The 16,615-nt window shown below is 57.8% G+C and overlaps 2 protein-coding genes across 8 annotated transcripts in view; both read left to right on the top strand.

Annotated features, from left to right (window-relative positions):
• Positions 1-1,196: 1,196 nt before the first annotated feature.
• Positions 1,197-9,348, top strand: P2RY6 (pyrimidinergic receptor P2Y6). 4 transcript variants are annotated; one of them, XM_074530733.1, is made up of 2 exons: positions 1,197-1,331; positions 7,080-9,348. In XM_074530733.1, exon 2 carries the CDS (start codon positions 7,138-7,140, stop codon positions 8,125-8,127), a length of 990 nt encoding a protein of 329 aa, XP_074386834.1. In that variant the 5' UTR covers positions 1,197-1,331; positions 7,080-7,137; the 3' UTR covers positions 8,128-9,348. The 4 variants fall into 4 exon arrangements, with proteins under 4 accessions (XP_074386834.1, XP_074386845.1, XP_005493475.2 ...); XM_074530744.1 differs by having other exon boundaries at positions 1,325-1,409; XM_005493418.4 differs by lacking the exon at positions 1,197-1,331 and adding an exon at positions 1,437-1,539.
• A 2,418-nt stretch (positions 9,349-11,766) lies between these two features.
• The window catches only part of ARHGEF17 (Rho guanine nucleotide exchange factor 17), a 29,305-nt gene continuing 24,456 nt past the window's right edge, over positions 11,767-16,615 (top strand). For 3 of the 4 annotated variants that reach the window (XM_074530709.1, XM_074530690.1, XM_074530685.1), the window contains exon 1: positions 11,767-14,844. In XM_074530709.1, the coding sequence (XP_074386810.1) occupies positions 11,923-14,844 (2,922 nt within the window). In that variant the 5' untranslated portion in view covers positions 11,767-11,922. The remainder of the gene's footprint in view (positions 14,845-16,615) is intronic. The other variant, XM_074530700.1, reaches the window with a different exon arrangement.

The following is a 16,615-nucleotide window of genomic DNA, read 5'->3' as shown; positions in this document are numbered from 1 at the left end:
AGCTGGCAGGCAGCCAGGAGCCACTATTATATTTTCTGTTTTTTAACACTCCCACCACTATTTACAGTGTCCCCACAGCGAGACAGCCGGCTGTTCACCTTGGGGACCTGCAAGGACACTGCCACGCTGGGAGGGAGGAGAAGCTCAGCCTTCCCAAAGCCAGGGGCAGCACCGGAGCTGGGATTGGTGCCCTCACTGTCAGTTCACGGGGGGAACGAGTTTATCCATCCTCACCTGCATTCCCCGGATGCTTGCGGGAAGTCCTGGGCTCCCCATGCACGGATGTTGGGCTTGTTTGCACAAGGTGTGCGTTTTCCGGGGAAAAGCACATTTCCCCCCCATTTTGCTCTCCCTGTGTGGAGGCTGAGGGAGCGGGGAATTTCACAAGGGCACCGAGCCACCGCCAACCCAACCCCACAAGCCCGGGCAGCCCCGGGATGCGAGGGATGGCTCCAGCCTGGCTGTGGTTGCAAATATTCGAGTCAGATCCTGCCAGAGCCCATCTCTCCCGTGGCCACGCTGCCCGGCTTGGCCGTGGGCTCATGCCAGGATCAATGAACGCCTGGGCTGTCCACTGCAGCAGGATGCACATCCCTCCATCCATTCTGTACAACCCAAACCCTCTCCCAGCATATTCGGGTGCCTGCTCAGTGAGGTGACACTGGGGAGCCCCCGCTATGGTGTTGCATCATCTGGGTAATGCCTTCAGCACCTCCTTCACTTCCACATCCACCGAGACCCATCACAAGCCCCTAAAAAGAAAGCAGGGAATAATTCTTTAGGGATTCCCAGGCAAAGGAAGGGTCAAGCCCATCATGCAGCGGAATTTCAGCATCCCAGTGCTGTTTATGCATCTGCCATTCCATACCCAGCCCGTGCCCCCGGGGTTCTTTGCCTTATTGCTCTTTAATTGCCCTGCTCAGGAAGCGCGGAGCTTTGACCGCCTGGTTAATGAGTACGGGAGGCATCGACCCCTTGGGCTGCAGGGAGACCCTGTCCCCGACACCCAGGGCCAGGACAACCCGGCTGTTCCCTATGCGTGGGGACCCCACGCTGCAAATCCATCCCACTTTTGGGGCCGTTGGAATTCCCCCGGTACTGATGCTCGCCCAAGAAAGACCTTGAGCCAGATGTTTGCCTGGGAGCCCCCCGTGCTGGCCCAGCTGTTTCTGCCCCTTGCCTCGCCCCAGTCCAGCTGTGACCCCTCCCCAGCCGCTCCGGGCGCTGCCGCAGGTGCCGGGGCCGGAGCGGGGCGGAGCGGGGCGGCCCCGGGGCGGAGCGGCGGCGGCTCCGAGCGCTCCGTGCCCGGCTCCCGGCGCATCCCGCTGCCGGTAAGTGCCGCGAACGGCGGGAACGGGACCGACCCAGCCGGGCCGGGATGGGAACCGGGCAGCCTGGGACCCTAAAGGGTCAGAACAAACCGGGCAGGGTGGGATCTTGGTGAACTGGGCAGGATGGGGTGGGACGGGGCTGGAAGGGGCAGGATGGAACCCTGAGGGGTCAAAGTGAAGCCGCTGCCTCCCGGCGCATCCCGCTCCGGTAAGTGCCGCGTACCGGGAGTATGGGACAAGCTGAACCGGGAAAGGATGGAATTCAAGTGAGTGAAGCGGGCAGGATAGGACGGGATGGGACTGGACAGGACGGAACGGAACCCAGCAGGGCTAGACCCAACTGGGTAAAATGGGACTGGACCGGACCGGGTAGGAAGGGACTCGACAGTGTCAGACCCACCCAGGCAGGATGGGACCTTTTAGGGTGAGAGGGAATCCGCTCCTTCCCGGCACATCCCGCTCTGGTAAGTGCCGCCAGTGGGGAGGGGGAATGGGACGAGCCGAACCGGGAAAGGACCAGATCCGAGCGGGTCAGAGTGAACAGGGCAGGATGGGACTGGACAGGGCAAGATGGGACCAGCGGGGTCAGATCCAGCTGGGCAGGATGGGATCCGAGCGGGTCAGAGTGAACAGGGCACGGTCAGTCCCGAGGGACAAAGCTGAACCCCTCAGGATGGGATCCAGCGGGGTGAAACCAAACTGGGCAGGACGGGGCCAGACTGGGCAGGACTGGACCCCAACAGATGGAATTGAGCTGGGCAGGATGAGGCAGAACAGCAGAGAATGGGGACGGATCCAGGGAATAGCCGCGCTTCGGCTGGGGTTTGGGGTGATCCCAGAGCCACTCCAAATGGAAGCTCTGCCCTTGGGGAGGTTCGGCAGCTCTTACCATGGAGCAGGGCTCAAAATCCCACCGTGATCCCCCTGGCAGGGCTGGTGCAGGCTGGATTCTCCCTTCTCCCTCTGCTCCCATGGTCTGGAGTGCCTGCATCCCTCAGGCATCCACAGCGATTAGCCCTGTGCCAGAAGTTGTATTGCGCATAAATAGAGTTTAAATCTGCTCGAGGGACCTGGTTTTCCTTGGCACCTCTGCTATGGGTGCCAGTAGCCTGGCATCTACCTTTTATATATAAATATATTTGTGCATGTATACATCCAGAGGGATAAATATACTCCTATATATGAGCACGTGTGCATAGACGTGTGTATAGATGTAGAAATATATTTCCCTATATATGGGTGGAGTTATATATCAACTCGAGTGTGACTCCATGTGCTCAGGGACATATATTTGTGTGTAGCGGTGGAGAAGTTTCTATATATGTGTGTGTGAGTAGAGAGATATACATTAATACTTATAAAATATTGAAATAGTATGTATTTACATATAATTTTTATAGAATATAAATATATTTTTTATATGTTAAATTTTTTCTCTATAGTAATATAATCTATTACTCTATTAATATTATATTAAATTATATTACTATATTATAATTATAGATAATTATATATAATATATAATGTATAATATATAAATACATTATATTTCATATTTTACATAATTATTTATACATAATGTGTTATATATATGATTATATAATTATAGAAAACAATATAAATAACTAAAATATACGGATATAATATTAATATATATTAATATAATGTGAATATATTATTATATTAATAGAAATGATAATAAATAAATGTTTGGAGAGCCATAGGCTCTCCACACATTTATTTATTACCATTTCTATTAATATAATAATAGATTATATTATTATATAATATATTGAATATAGCGAGATACATATGTAGAGAGGCGTGCAGAGGTGTACTTATGTATAGAGATATAGGTTTATATTTGTATTTATATTTATATTTACATGCATAGAGGAAAAGGGCAGTGAGATTGGGAAAGCTCATTGCACCTTCCCTGTCCCCATCATTCCCTTTCCAGCAGGGAATCACAGTCCAGGTTGCCCAGAGCCTCCTTGAAGCGCTGATTTATGATGGGGCACCAAACTGTGGGAAGATGAATGTGCTCACCCAAGGACAGAGTGGCTCCGCCACCACCCTGTGCCCAACAATCCCAATTTAGTACCCCAAAATTCCCAAATTTGCCCCATTTTTCCACATTGTTACACCCTGAGGCTTCACTAAATGGAAATTTCCCTTTAAACATCCAAGCCTGGCTCCCCCACTGGGCAGATGGGCACCTGAGGATATCTTGGCACCAGCCAGGAGATGTTTGGGGATAAGGATGTGGTGGCTTTGGCCGAGTGACATGCAGGATGGAGCATCTCCCTTTTCAAGCTCTTTGAAATGTGCTGAGCTGGAGCTTTCACTTCCCCCCAGCCCAGACTTCCAGCCCCGCCAGCCAGCCACAAAGACCAGGCTGGGAAAGATAAACCACGGAGCAAGATTTCCAAGGGACAAAGCCTTCCCCACATCCTATTCCAGGGCAGCAACGTCCAAAAGCTTTCCCCACCACATCCAGCTCGCAGAATCCCCCTCCCAATCAATAGCAGGGTGTTAATTAAAGCTAATTCCACTGGAGAAGGGCTTGGTTTGAAAGCAGAGAGGTTGGAGGGGGCACGTGCAGGGGGAAGCTCATGGCTGCGGGTGATTATTTTTAATCTCTTCCCCATCTGGCCACAGAGCAGCCCCACTTCTCTTTCCTGATCCTTGTTCCTCCTCTGTAGGCACCTTAAACCTCTGGGATGAGGGTGACCCTATCCTGACCCTTCTCAACACCACAGGCACCCCCTTTTTTCCCCTAAAATTCTCATTTCCCTATGGATTTCAGCCAGAGGTGGCAGGGCACCAGGTGCTATAGATGTGGGAGGTGCCAGCCCCATCACCCCAAGAGCTGGCAGGGATTCCCATGATGGGGTTTTGGGGTGAGAAAAGGGACTTTTGGGATAATCCACCTTGATAGACAATGAGGTGGGAACATGCCCTGGGCACAGAAAGTGGCTGAGGGTCTCAGCGTGGTTTCATTAATTGACTTCATTAACTGGGGGAACACTGGCAGACTGGGATTAGGGGTTCTGGGTTTTCCTCCTCTCCTCCAGGTTTCCCATTCCTCCAAACCCAGCAGCAAGGGGTTCAGTGCTGTTTCCCTCTTACAAAAAGGTTTTTTTCCTCATTTGCCATTTTTTGGAGGGATCCCTTCTTTTTTTGGCTGCTCCTCCTTTTTTCAGATAACTGAAGACCTAGGTAGCCTTGGGCATGGTCCTTAGCAGGTCCCTGCCAACATCTCCAAGGGGTATTTTGGGGTAAAAATAAGTCAAAAAGGGTGTAGACCACACTGGTTCACGTCAAACTCAGTACCTGTGCCTCAGTTTCCCTCGTTTTACTGCAGCATCTGCACAGCTGGAGCATCTTCTTCCTCTTGGTGCCACAGTGCCAGGGGACTTGCCTGTCCCTAACATCTGTGCAAAATTAGAAGGAGCCAAATATGAGGGAAATGAGGCAAAAAATGGAGGAAAGGCTCAAAAATGAGGGAAAGCAGCCAAAAAATGAGGGGGAAAATTAAAAAAAATTACAGAAAAAACCAAATAATCGTGAGCCAGCCACAGCCTGGCACCCAGAGGCAGGAGCATCCCCTCCCCTGGTGGCATCTGTGCCCTGCCAGCTGGTTTCTGTTCCCCAATTCCCTGGGGTGAAAGAGGAAAGGGAAGTGTTGCTCAATGGGGTGAGCACAGCACCCACAGATGTGCCAAGGGCTGGCACAGCCGTGCCTCCAGCACCCTGGGGCACCCCGAGAGGTAAGGGGCACTCCCAGGACCCCTCTTCCCAGCCACCTTGTCCCCTGTGTGCTTGGTGGGGACACTGAGGGGGTGGCAGAGGGTCCTGTGGGTGCTGCTCTGACCTTGGGTGCTGGGGGAGGTTTGGGGGGAGCCAGGGGAGAGGGAAGTTCACAGCCCTGGAGCGTTTATTGGCTTGGAGGTGGGTGCTGGGACTGCCTGGAGCTGGGGGGACACTGGGGTGACGCTGGGGGATGATGAGGGCTCAGTGAGGTGACAGAGGGACTCAAATAGGGTGTGAGGGCATGAATGGGGGTGCAGGGGGACTCAGCAGGGTACCCGGGGGATGGGAGACATGCAGCAGCCAGGGGACTGATTCACAAAGCCCAAAATCGTGTCCCCCACACGGACACCATGGCTGGGCTGTGCAGTGGGGACTGCTGAATCCCCAGACACCCGAAATTGAGGTGCACAAGATGACGGGATGATCCCTGGACTGGTTTGTCTCTCCCTCCCTTGTGCCCCATGCTCCTGGCTGGAGCTTGGGCACCTCCTCCCTGCCTCAGTTTCCCCTTCCCTGTGGGCACCCCCTTGCAGGCAGGTTTGCACCCAGGGCAGCAGGGGAAGCGGGGGCCGTGTCTCCGGCCAGGGCTGCATCCCGAGCCGGGCAGGGAGGAGGGGAGGCAGGAGAAGCGGCTCTGGGACCCACGGGGGACAGACCCTGCCCCAGGACGGGGGGCTCATGGGCTGTGCCACGCTGCTCTGAGCCCCCGAGGAAAGCAGATCTCCTCCTCCGCTGCGCAGAGCTGGGTGGGCTGGACCGGACAGCTCTGGGCTCGCTGTCACCGTGCCGATTACGGGCTGGCAGTGCTCGCGAGGGTCGCGCTGGGCTGGGCGCGGTGGCATCGCCCCGGCTGAGCCCGGCCGGCTGCGGGGCTTTGGCACCCCCTGCAGAGGCGCAGGGAGCCGCGCCGGCGGCCAGCGCAGCATCTGCCGCCATCTCCTCCGCCGGAGGGCCCCGGCAGCCGCTCGGCCCCGGGCAAACCTTCCCGGGCAGGAAAAGTGCCGTGGGACGGTGGCAAGCGCGGCCACCACGCTGCCCTGCGCGGTCCCACTGCTCTGCCTAAACCCATCAGTGTGCCTTAGAATTGTGGAATCACAGCAGGATCTGGGATGGAAGTGGCCTTAAAGGTTCACTCCAGCCCCCTGCCATGGGCAGAGACACCTCACACTAGCCCAGGGTGTTGTTATCATATTTCTAGAGTCCCATACCTTCTTTGGGTGGTTTTCTCACAAGCAGCTCTTCACAGCAGCATGGTTCCTGCTTCTTCACCAGGGCTCCTCCAAGGCTCTCGTGACCGGGGAAGCCCACCCCCTTTTATCCCAGTTATCTTCACTGGCCACAGCTGCAGCCCAATGAAGGACATCACAGCTGCAGCCCATCTACAACAACCGGGGCTCATCAGGGCAAGGCCTATGTACAGATATTCAAGTACTATATTTCCCCCTTTCCTTTTACTTACAGATGTTCAAGTACTGTACAGAGACACCTCACACTAGCCCAGGGTGCTCCAAACCCTGTCCAACCTGGCCTTGGACACTTCCAGGGGTGCCACAGCTTCTCTGGGTAGCCCAGCCCTCCCAGAGCACAGGGGATCCCTTGGAGCAGCTCAGGGCCTCCTCTGGGCTCTCTCCAGCAGGTCCACGTCCTGCTGCTGTGTCCCCAGGGCTGGGGCAGCTCTGCAGGTGGGGTCTCACCTGAGCTCAGGGGCAGAATCCCCCTCCCCTGCTGCCCGTGCTGGGGGATCAGCCCAGGGCACAGGGGGTTGCACATGGTTGGGTCATGTCCAGCTTCCCATCCACCAAATTGTCCTCAGGGCTGCTCTCCATCCCTTCACTCCCAGCCTGGGTGTTGCCCCAACCTGCAGATCACCAGTCCAGGTTCATCCTTTGAGGAGGCAGACAAGTCACCAGCTGTCCCCTCTGACATTCACAGGTGCTACCAAGGGGCCACACCAGCAGCAGAGAGGACACTGACAGCTGGGAACGCCACCATGGCCAACGTGACAGCCACGAGCAGCTGGAGGAACTCGTGCACCTACCACGAGGAGTTCAAGCAGGTGCTGCTGCCCCTGGTGTACTCGGTGGTGTTCGTGGTGGGGCTGCCCCTCAACGCCGTGGTCATCGGGCAGATCTGGCTGGCGCGGCAGGCGCTGAGCCGCACCACCATCTACATGCTCAACCTGGCCGTGGCCGACCTGCTCTACGTCTGCTCCCTGCCCCTGCTCATCTACAACTACACCCAGAAGGACTACTGGCCTTTCGGGGACTTCACCTGCAAATTCGTGCGCTTCCAGTTCTACACCAACCTGCACAGCAGCATCTTCTTCCTCACCTGCATCAGCGTCCAGCGCTACCTGGGCATCTGCCACCCCCTGGCCTCGTGGCACAAGAAGAAGGGCAAGAAGCTGACGTGGCTGGTGTGCGCTGCCGTGTGGTTCATCGTCATCGCCCAGTGCCTGCCCACCTTCGTCTTCGCCTCCACGGGCACGCAGAGGAACCGCACGGTGTGCTACGACCTGAGCGCGCCCGACCGCTCGGCCGCCTACTTCCCCTACGGCATCACCCTCACCTTCACCGGCTTCCTGCTGCCCTTCGCGGCCATCCTGGCCTGCTACTGCAGCATGGCGCGCATCCTGTGCCAGAAGGACGAGCTCATCGGCCTGGCCGTGCACAAGAGGAAGGACAAGGCCGTGCGCATGGTCATCATCGTGGTCATCGTCTTCTCCATCAGCTTCTTGCCCTTCCACCTGACCAAGACCATCTACCTGATCGTGCGCTCCTCGCCCGCGCTGCCCTGCCCGGCCCTGCAGGCCTTCGCCATCGCCTACAAGTGCACGCGGCCCTTCGCCAGCATGAACAGCGTGCTCGACCCCATCCTCTTCTACTTCACGCAGCGCAAGTTCCGCGAGAGCACGCGCTACCTCCTCGACAAGGTGAGCTCCAAGTGGCGCCACGACCACTGCGTCACCTACGGCTCCTAGGCGAGGACGAGGCCACCTCGGTGCCACCAAGGCACGGAGCAATTTCGGCTCTGAGCTCCACAGAGCAGAGATGGCTTCACCGGGGACATGCTGGAGGGGAGGAGGATGGCATCTCCCAAGCTGTCAGCCTGGTGGTGGATCCGTGGTGATCCACCTCCATCCAGTGGTGCAGTGTTAACCCCATCACAGATCCAGTGTTCTCCCCCTTGTTCGCCTGGAGCAGCTCAGCACCTTGGTGGTCAAGCCATCAACGCAATAAAAATCCACTGGGACCGTGGAGAGCAAGATGGAGCTCCATGGAGGACACATCCCTGGCTCAGCTGCTGGTGGATGGTTTGTCCCCATACTCAATTAAAAATTCCCTGATGGGGACAGCATGAAGGCTGGGGAGGGTTTGGTTCAGCCCATACCATTGGGCCACATGTTCCTCCAGCTCAAGATCAGTGTCACAGGTGGTTTTAGTGAAACATCCTTTTTGGGACATCCCTATCCCCCAGTGCCCGGAATGAGGCCACACCAGCTAGTGATACAAGATCACTGGTGCTGCAAAATGTTGGAGGAGCACCCTGGATGGACTGGGAACAGGAAAAGGAGACATCAGGGCAACTGGAACACTCATGCTGGATTTCCCACTGAAGCCATGACCATGGGCTGGGTTAGGCAGCATTGTCACCTGCCTGAGGACCTCCATAAATCCAGCTCCCTGCTTAGCTCAGCATCCCAAGTCTGGCCCACGCTGGTGCCAGTGGTGCCCTGCTGTCACCTCCTAACAGGGTCCACCACAATCACAGCCAGCACACCTGGACACAACACCCAGAGTTGGAAAATGCATTCCACAGACAGCCACTCAGTGTCCTGACCACGTCACCATACATCCCACAGCTGGCTTGGCCTCTCCACAGGGCTGGGGCTTGAGCTTTTCTCCCCCAGCCTCTGTTGGGATGCTGCTCCCTCACAGCAAGGAGGGATTTGCAAGGTGGATGCAACACTCATTGCTCTGTGAGTCTTCTCTAATGTATAGGATGTAGAGAATTAACTCCCTGCTCTCTCTCAGATGGGTGTATACACCCACTGTGTGTACAGACATAGAATATATCCCAGCAGAGGGAGGTTTGTGGCCCAGCCCAGGCTCTGCAGTGCAGAAAATCTCTGCCTGAACACGGTATATGTATCTATACAGTGTGTATATATATATATATATAAATATATATGTGGATGACAGCATTTTTCATGTCTGCTTATAATAATCACACCTAAGTGGATTGAAGTGATTTGCTTCCAATCTCCAGGGCTGAGCACCCCTCCAGCTTGGCTGCCTGCAGCTGGCCAAGGGGGCAGCTCCATCCTGACTGCTCCCTGCAGGTACACAGCATCTCCTCCGGCACCTGGGCACCCAAGCACCCAGGGCTGGCAGTCCCAGGGTGTCTCCTTGCTGTCATGAGGATGAGGAGGGTGTCCAGAGTGGTCACAGGGTCTTGGATGATGCTCAGAGATCCCAGCATAACGGCTGGGCTGCAGCATTAGCTCAAACCACCTGGTTTTGCAGGAGCTGTGTCCCTGTCCTGACAGTGACAGTGACTCTGGGCTGGGGCACAGAATGTGATGGAGGAGGCAAAGGCAGCCCCGTGCTTTCCCTTGGCCTGAGCTCATCCTCGCCAAAATCCCCTTTGATGCATTTTTGGGGTCCTGCAATGGAAGGGCAAAGTGCTGGGGGGCTGCGAGAGAGGTGGCTGCGGGGACAACCCCAGCCTGATGTCCCCATCTCTTCCCAGAGCGGAGGGAGGTGACGGAGTGGGAGGGCCGGGCCACGCCATCCGGACCCAGGAGAGGGCGCAAAATATTTAGATTTGGAGAAATTCGGCCGATCTGTGGGTGTCCACCTGGCTCCAGGGAGGGAGGAGTCCTGCAGCACCAGAGTGCCCAGAGCATGGATAGGACCCATGGGAGGAGGTGGCAGAAAATATCGATCCACAATAAAGCTCTGAGGGGGGGGGGGAAATATTTAATCAGCTTCCAAAAAGTCTGGTGGTGGCTGCAAGGGCTGCATGGACTCGGGTGGTCACATCCAACAGGCTCAGGATGGTGTTCCTGATACTGGAATCACTAATTTGGAATGTTTTTGAAGAGCTCTCTTTGGATCTCACCTTGCCCTGCCCTGTCAGCAGCTCCCTTGGCACCACCAGGCCTGGAAGTGATGGGAATAAAGGGATGCCTTAGAAATGGAGTGAACACCTCAACAAATCTCCTTTGCTTGCCAGATGCTCAAAGGCAGCAGCTGAGGAGCAGCTCCCACAGAACCAAGCGGGGATGAAATACATAATTTCATCATTTTAATAAAATCTTCCCAAAATGCCACCTGGGGGGGGACATCGTGGGGACAGGAGACACCCAGGCCTGGGGGAAGCAGGGAGGAGGGTGGGAAGGGAGAGCCAGGGAAGGAAGACTTGCTGGGGTGGAGCACCTCACAGCATCGCTGCAGGCGCTTTTTAGGCCCTGAAAAATTCATTTACAGAAGGTGTTGGATTTTTTTTTTCTCCCCTTTGTTGTGCCTTTGGGTCAGAGCCAGAAATATCTTCTACATGGCCAGAACACCTCTGCAGCCCCATCCATGTCTCCAAGGCCACAGCTCACCCACCAGCCATCCCAGCCACCTTCATTTGTCACATCCCCAGCGATAAATCTGCTGTCTTGGGGGGGAAAAAAGGGTTATAGGCTTCAAATAGCAAGCGCTGACAAGCGCTGCTAAAACCCACGAGAAAGTCTGTTCACGGGGCAGTGCTTCCCTGCAGAGCTGTGCAAGATGGGAACAAGGTGTTCTCTCCTCCCTGAGACGAGCAGCAAAGCAGGGTCTGGAGGAATCTGCTGCAATGGGAAGAATCTTTCACTGGCACTCACATTTTTGGCTATTTGTCCTGTTTCCCTCTAAAAGGAAAAAGGTGGGAAGGGATGGAGGGAATCACAGAGTGGTTTGGGTTGGGAGGGATCTTCAAGACCACCTAATTCCAACACCTTGCCATGGGTAAGGACACATTCCACTATCCCATGTTAATCCAAGCCCTGGCTTTGGACACTGCCAGGATCCAGAGGCAGCCACAGCTGCTCTGGGCACCCTGTGCCAGGGCCTGCTCACCCTCACAGGGAACAATTCCTTCCCAATATGCCACTGAAATCTCCCCTATTTCAGTTTAAAGCTGTCCCCCCTCATCCTATCACTATGTGCCCATGTAAAAAGTTGCTCTCCCACTTTTTTATAAGCCACTTTATAAAAGGGAAGGGGGATGAAGGATGCTGGGGGATGTGGAAGAAAGGATGCAGGGGGTAAGGAAGGATGCGGGAGGGGGGTGAAAGATGCAGGGGGGTGCGAGGTGCTCCTGCTTAGCCCTGGAGTGAGAGGGCAGCTGTAAAGCCGCCTTCCTCTCCCTCCTCATCCTCTCCAAAGGAAAAAAAAAAAAAAATTAAATAAATAATTTTTAAAAGGGAGCAAAACTTCAACCCTCCCCCTCTGCGGGAGCAAACCCCGCCTCCGGGGAGGAAAGTTTATTTGAATGCAACAAATAAAAAAGCAGGGGGTGAGGGAGGAGGAAAAGCCAAAAAAAAAAAAAAAAAAGAAGGGGTGGGGGGGTGGGGGGAGAGAGAGAGAGAGAGAGAAAACAAAGCGGGAGGGATGCAGCCCGCCGGCAGCCCGGAGGAGGAGCGGGGCCGGGCGGTGCCTGCGGCGGGGCCGGGGCCGGGGCGCGGCGGCGGCGGGGCCGGGGGGCGGGCGGAGGCGGCGGCGGCGCCGGGGGGGCACCGACAATGGCGGAGGGGGGCAGCGGCCGGGGGGTAGCGGCGGCTCGGTGCCTGCTGCCCGCCTCCTCCCCGCCTTCCTCCTCCTCCTCCTCCTCCTCCTTCTTCTTCCCGGCTAGGAAAGTTTCAGCGCCGAGCGCGGAGCAACAACCGGGCCGGGCTTTTGGCAGCCTGGCCCCGTCGGTACGGCAGCTTTCGCTTCGTTTCACCGAGCCGGAGCCGACGGGCCCGGTTCATGCCGGGGCTCAGCCGCCGTCCCCGGCTCCACCGCCGCCCCCGCCGCCGCCGCCGTCGCCGCCGGGCCCGGGGTTAAACGCGGAGCCGCCGCGCTGGCCCAGCGTCCCGGCGATGCGGAAACTCTTCGGGGAAAGCTGCCGGCAGCCCGCGGCGGCCACCGGGAATGGGATGGGCAACGGGAGCGGCAGCGGGAGCGGGAGCGCCCGCGGAGCTCCCCCGCCGCCTCCGCCCCGCAGCCGCGTCCCGCACCCGGCGCTCCGCTCTCCCCGCGGAGCTCCGCCGGAGCCCGGCCCGCATTCCTGGCATAACTCGGCTCGACCGCAACCACCCTCCTCCTCCCCATCACCCCGCTCCAACGGGGACGATGAAGCCGCGGCGGCCCGTTCTCCCCGCGCCTCATCGGGCAGCGAGGGCGAGGGGCAGAGCGCTGCCCTCCGGCCCCGCGCCGCGCGGAAGAAGAAGAAGGAGGGCACGGAGGATGGCGATGCCGAGGCCGAAGGCTGCGCTCGGGTGGTCCCCCGGCACCCGCTGCCCATGGTGGCCCGCGTCTCCAAGGTGAACATCCTGCCCTTCGGCAGCCCCGGCGGGTCACGCAGCAGCAGTCGCTATTCCAGCACGGAGACGCTGAAGGAAGAGGAGCAGTTTGGAGTCTGCTGGCCCGGCCAAGGACGGGCTCTCCAGGCGGGTTACGGTATCTATCGATCGCCCAGTTTTGGGGCCAGCGATGGCCTGGCCTGGGGACAGCCAGGCGTCCGCGTCCGGCCCAAGCTGCCCCAGAGCGTGGCCAAGGCAAAACCGGACTATGGGAGCGAGAGCCTGCACCAGCCGGGGCTGGAAGGGGAGCGGGCCAAGCACCGCAAGTCCTTGTCCAACCCCGACATCGCCACCGAGACCCTGACTCTGCTCAGCTTCCTCAAATCGGACCTCTCAGAGCTGAAGGTGAAGAAGAAGGGGGTGAGGATCGGCCTTGACGTGGGCTCTGATGGATGCTCCAGCGGTGCCAGCCCTTCCCCAGGCGGCTGCGGTGCCGCTCATCCCCAAACCCGCTGGGCGCCGGGCGAGCGGCCAACGCTCAAGGACCTGACGGCCACTTTGCGTCGCGCCAAGTCCTTCACCTGCTCCGAAAAATCCGGGACACGGCGGCTCTTCCTGCAGAGCACCATGAAGCAGAGCTCCTCCGAGCTCCTCCTGGCCTCTACGGACAGCCAGGACCGGGTGGCTCCAGGTGGGGGACAGCAGGGCGACGAGGATCCTCTCCCCATGGTCATCCAGGACCAGTACATCCAGGAGGCGAGGCAGGTGTTTGAGAAGATCAGCAGGATGGGTTCCCAGCAGGACTACGGCTTTGCCGCCGAGCAGAAGGACAGCGGAGGTGTGGAGGGCGCTGAGGTGGTGGCACCGACGACGGGGACGACGGACACGACCCTTCGGGGACAGGTGGAGAGCACGCGGTGTTTGAAGGACGTGGAGCTGGAGGAGAACCTCCCTCACAGTAAATCCGTGGAGGAGCTGTCGGGTCACGAGTCGAGCGTGACGGACGAGGGCATCGTCACGGAGCCGGAGCCCGTGGGGATGCCCTTCCAAGGCCGGCACGAGGCTGTGGACGCCTGGATGCTGCCCAGTGCCGGGCCGGCAGCGGGCGGCTCTGAAACGCCGCTGCCCGCTCACCCAGTGGCGGTGGCTGAAGACCTTCCAGCTGGCAAAGCCGAGATGCCGAGCACCCCTGGCAGCCTGCGGCGCCGACGTAAGTTCCCGTCAGCGGGCGCCAATGGGATGGAGGGCGGCAGCGAGGGTGGCACCGAGCCCTACCGCTCCCTCAGCGACCCCATGCCTCACCGGAGGCGCTCGGTGGCGGAGGAGGCCAAGAATTTCTCCGTGGACAGCAACCTGCTGGGCTCGCTGAGCGCCAAGGCGGGCATCCCCCAGCCGGCCGCCATCGCGGGCAGCGCGGGCAGCGCGGGCAGCGACCTGTCCCTGGGCAGCGATGGGCCCCGCGACTACAGCAGCCTCATCCGCACCATCGTCAGCCAGCCCGGCGCCATGGCCAAGCTGGGCGACGACAAGGCCAACGGCAAGACCATCAAGAAGAAGTCGCTGAGCGACCCCAGCCGCCGTGGCGAGCTGGCACCTGGCGCCTTCGAGGGTCCCGGTGAGGCCATCAGCGAGCTGGAGGCCAGCATTCCCCCGTCCAGCAGCGAGCCCATCCTCTCCGCCCAGCCCGCGGCACCGGGCGCCGGCCGCGGCTACGGCTTCGACCCCAAGCTGGCCGAGGTGCTGTCCCCTCGCGTGGCCCGCCGCAGCTCCAAGAAGCGCTCCAACCGCGCCGCTCACCAGGAGAACCAGCCGCCCCCCGCGCCCGCCGTCCTCGCCAAGGGCCGCCCGGCCGCCAAGCACGTGCGGCACACCAGCGAGCCCGCCACCTTCGTCCCCATCGCCGTCCCCGAGCCGCTCGTCCCCTCCGGCCACCACCTCCCTGCGCCGGCCGCCGGCCGCTCGCCCGGGAAATCCTTGCCGAGCCTGCAGCCTCCTTCGCTGGAGGATGTCACCAAGCGGTACATGCTGGCCCTCAACTCAGGTGACACGTCCCCCGCTGCCGGGGATGGCCCCCGCTCGCCACCCGCTGCCCCACCGCCCCGGCTGCCCCGCTGCTCGCGGCTGCCCGACGAACACGGCCCCAGGAGCAAGCCGCAGGTGGTAAGTGCCCATGCATCCTAAAAGCACCTTTGTTTCATGGGGTGCGCCACCCAGCCAGAGCACTGGTGGCCTTGGGGTCTGTCACGTGTCCCTTGTGGCGGATGGACGAATTCCCATCTGCAGAGGCACTGCTGGATGGCCCAGAGCCCCCCCAGCCCTTTCTGCTGCTCCCCAGGGGATGAGCTCTTGTTTGTTGGGGCAACCTCCCTGGTGAAAAGGTGACTTTTGGATGGGAAAAAGCAGTTTTCAGGTTAAACAGCACCACGTTTTGGTGGAAGAGGGTTTTAGAAATGTATTATGTTTATGTATAAAATCTCTCAGTGGTGCTACCTAAGGTACTGATAAATATGGACCATCACTGAGATGCTGAACCAAAAATTGCCTTTTCCTTGGCTGGGAAGGCTGAGCAACAATCATTCTGCTTGGGAATCCAAATGCTACGCCCCTAATTGAGCAAAACTGCATTTTCCCCCCCCAAAAACACCATCCCTCTACTTGGGATCATGAGCATTGCCATGCTGGTGCGTAGGAAAAAAGGGGAAAAATATTTTTGTGCGTGCACTGAATATTTGATTGATAGGTGAAAGTTTGATCCTCTCTGGGGAGGAATTGGCACAGTCTGGGGGATGTGGAGGTGCTCTGCTCACCCTGGAGCACAGCTGCGTGCTTTGGGATCTCTCCTGGGATGGGTTTTTGGCATCGCTGGCCCCTTGGCTGAAGGTAGCCTTGGGTTCCCATCACACGGGGTGTTTGTGCCGGGAAGGGCTTGGAAGCATCACCTCCTGCTGCGGCACGGCAGTGCCAGCACCCACGGGGCTTTTAATAGCTCTGGGAGAAGCCCAGAAATACCCATTCCCGTGGGGGATCTGCCGAGAGCTCGCAGGAATGACGCTGCCAGGGCTCTCTCCCGTGCTCCAAACCGATTTCAGAGGATGGGCTGGACCATTCCCTTCCAGCAGCAGCCAAGCGCGAAGTCCTCAGGGCTGAGCCTGGCGGTGTAACCCTTGCTGGCCAGGGCAGAGCTGTGTGGAGAGAGGCTGCTTTTCTTTGGATCCTCCCAAAATCCCTCAGCATCTTCCTCCCAGCGTGCTCTCTTGGGATCTGGCATCCTCCTCACAGGATATTCTCGTGGGATCCAGCAGCCCTGCAGCAGCATTGCTCCCAGGAGGCTCTCCTGGAGTCTGGCATCCCCACAGCATCATTCCCTCAGGTTATTCTCTTGGAATCAGTAATCCCTGCAGCAACATTCCCCTCAAAATATTCTCCAGGGATTTCTGCTCCCCATCCAGCTCCTTCTCCTGCCAGACAGCAACCGTGGGTGGCTGAGAACAGGATGGCCACTCTTGGCCACTGTGTGAAACATCCTCGAGGATGTTTTGGGTGAGTTTTTGGGCAGCATTTTTTGCCTGATGGACCAGTTTAGGTTTAGGTTTTTGTCTTCTTCCATTGTGGGCTGAAAAGTGCTATGAAACCATCGAGCATTATAATTAAAATGGGTTAATGAGGAACCTCCTGGAGCTTTGGCTGCTGCCTTGGGGACATTGGCAGGTCCCCAAGATGAGGCTGTGGCACCTAGTGGCATTTCTAAATAATTAATATGTTTAGTTTATATAATATATGGTTTATCTCAATAATTTATAGAGAGATATTTCTTACTCAGGCAGGTCTCTGTGGTGTCCTGGGGCTGGGACATGATGGCCCCAATATCAGGGATGCTCTGCTGACCCCACACCCAATACACCCCTGGTCTGATCCCAGCTTTGGGATGATT

This window comes from Zonotrichia albicollis, chromosome 2 (genome assembly GCF_047830755.1).
Source record: "Zonotrichia albicollis isolate bZonAlb1 chromosome 2, bZonAlb1.hap1, whole genome shotgun sequence".
NCBI classification, from domain to species: Eukaryota; Metazoa; Chordata; class Aves; order Passeriformes; family Passerellidae; genus Zonotrichia; species Zonotrichia albicollis.
Note: the sequence above shows the minus strand (reverse complement) of the source record. Positions and strands in the feature narration are given on the sequence as shown.

What these genes read in the sequence shown, in the direction of transcription:
- P2RY6 (XM_074530733.1), top strand. Translation starts at nt 7,138, where the DNA reads ATGGCCAACGTGACAGCCACGAGCAGCTGGAGGAACTCGTGCACCTAC.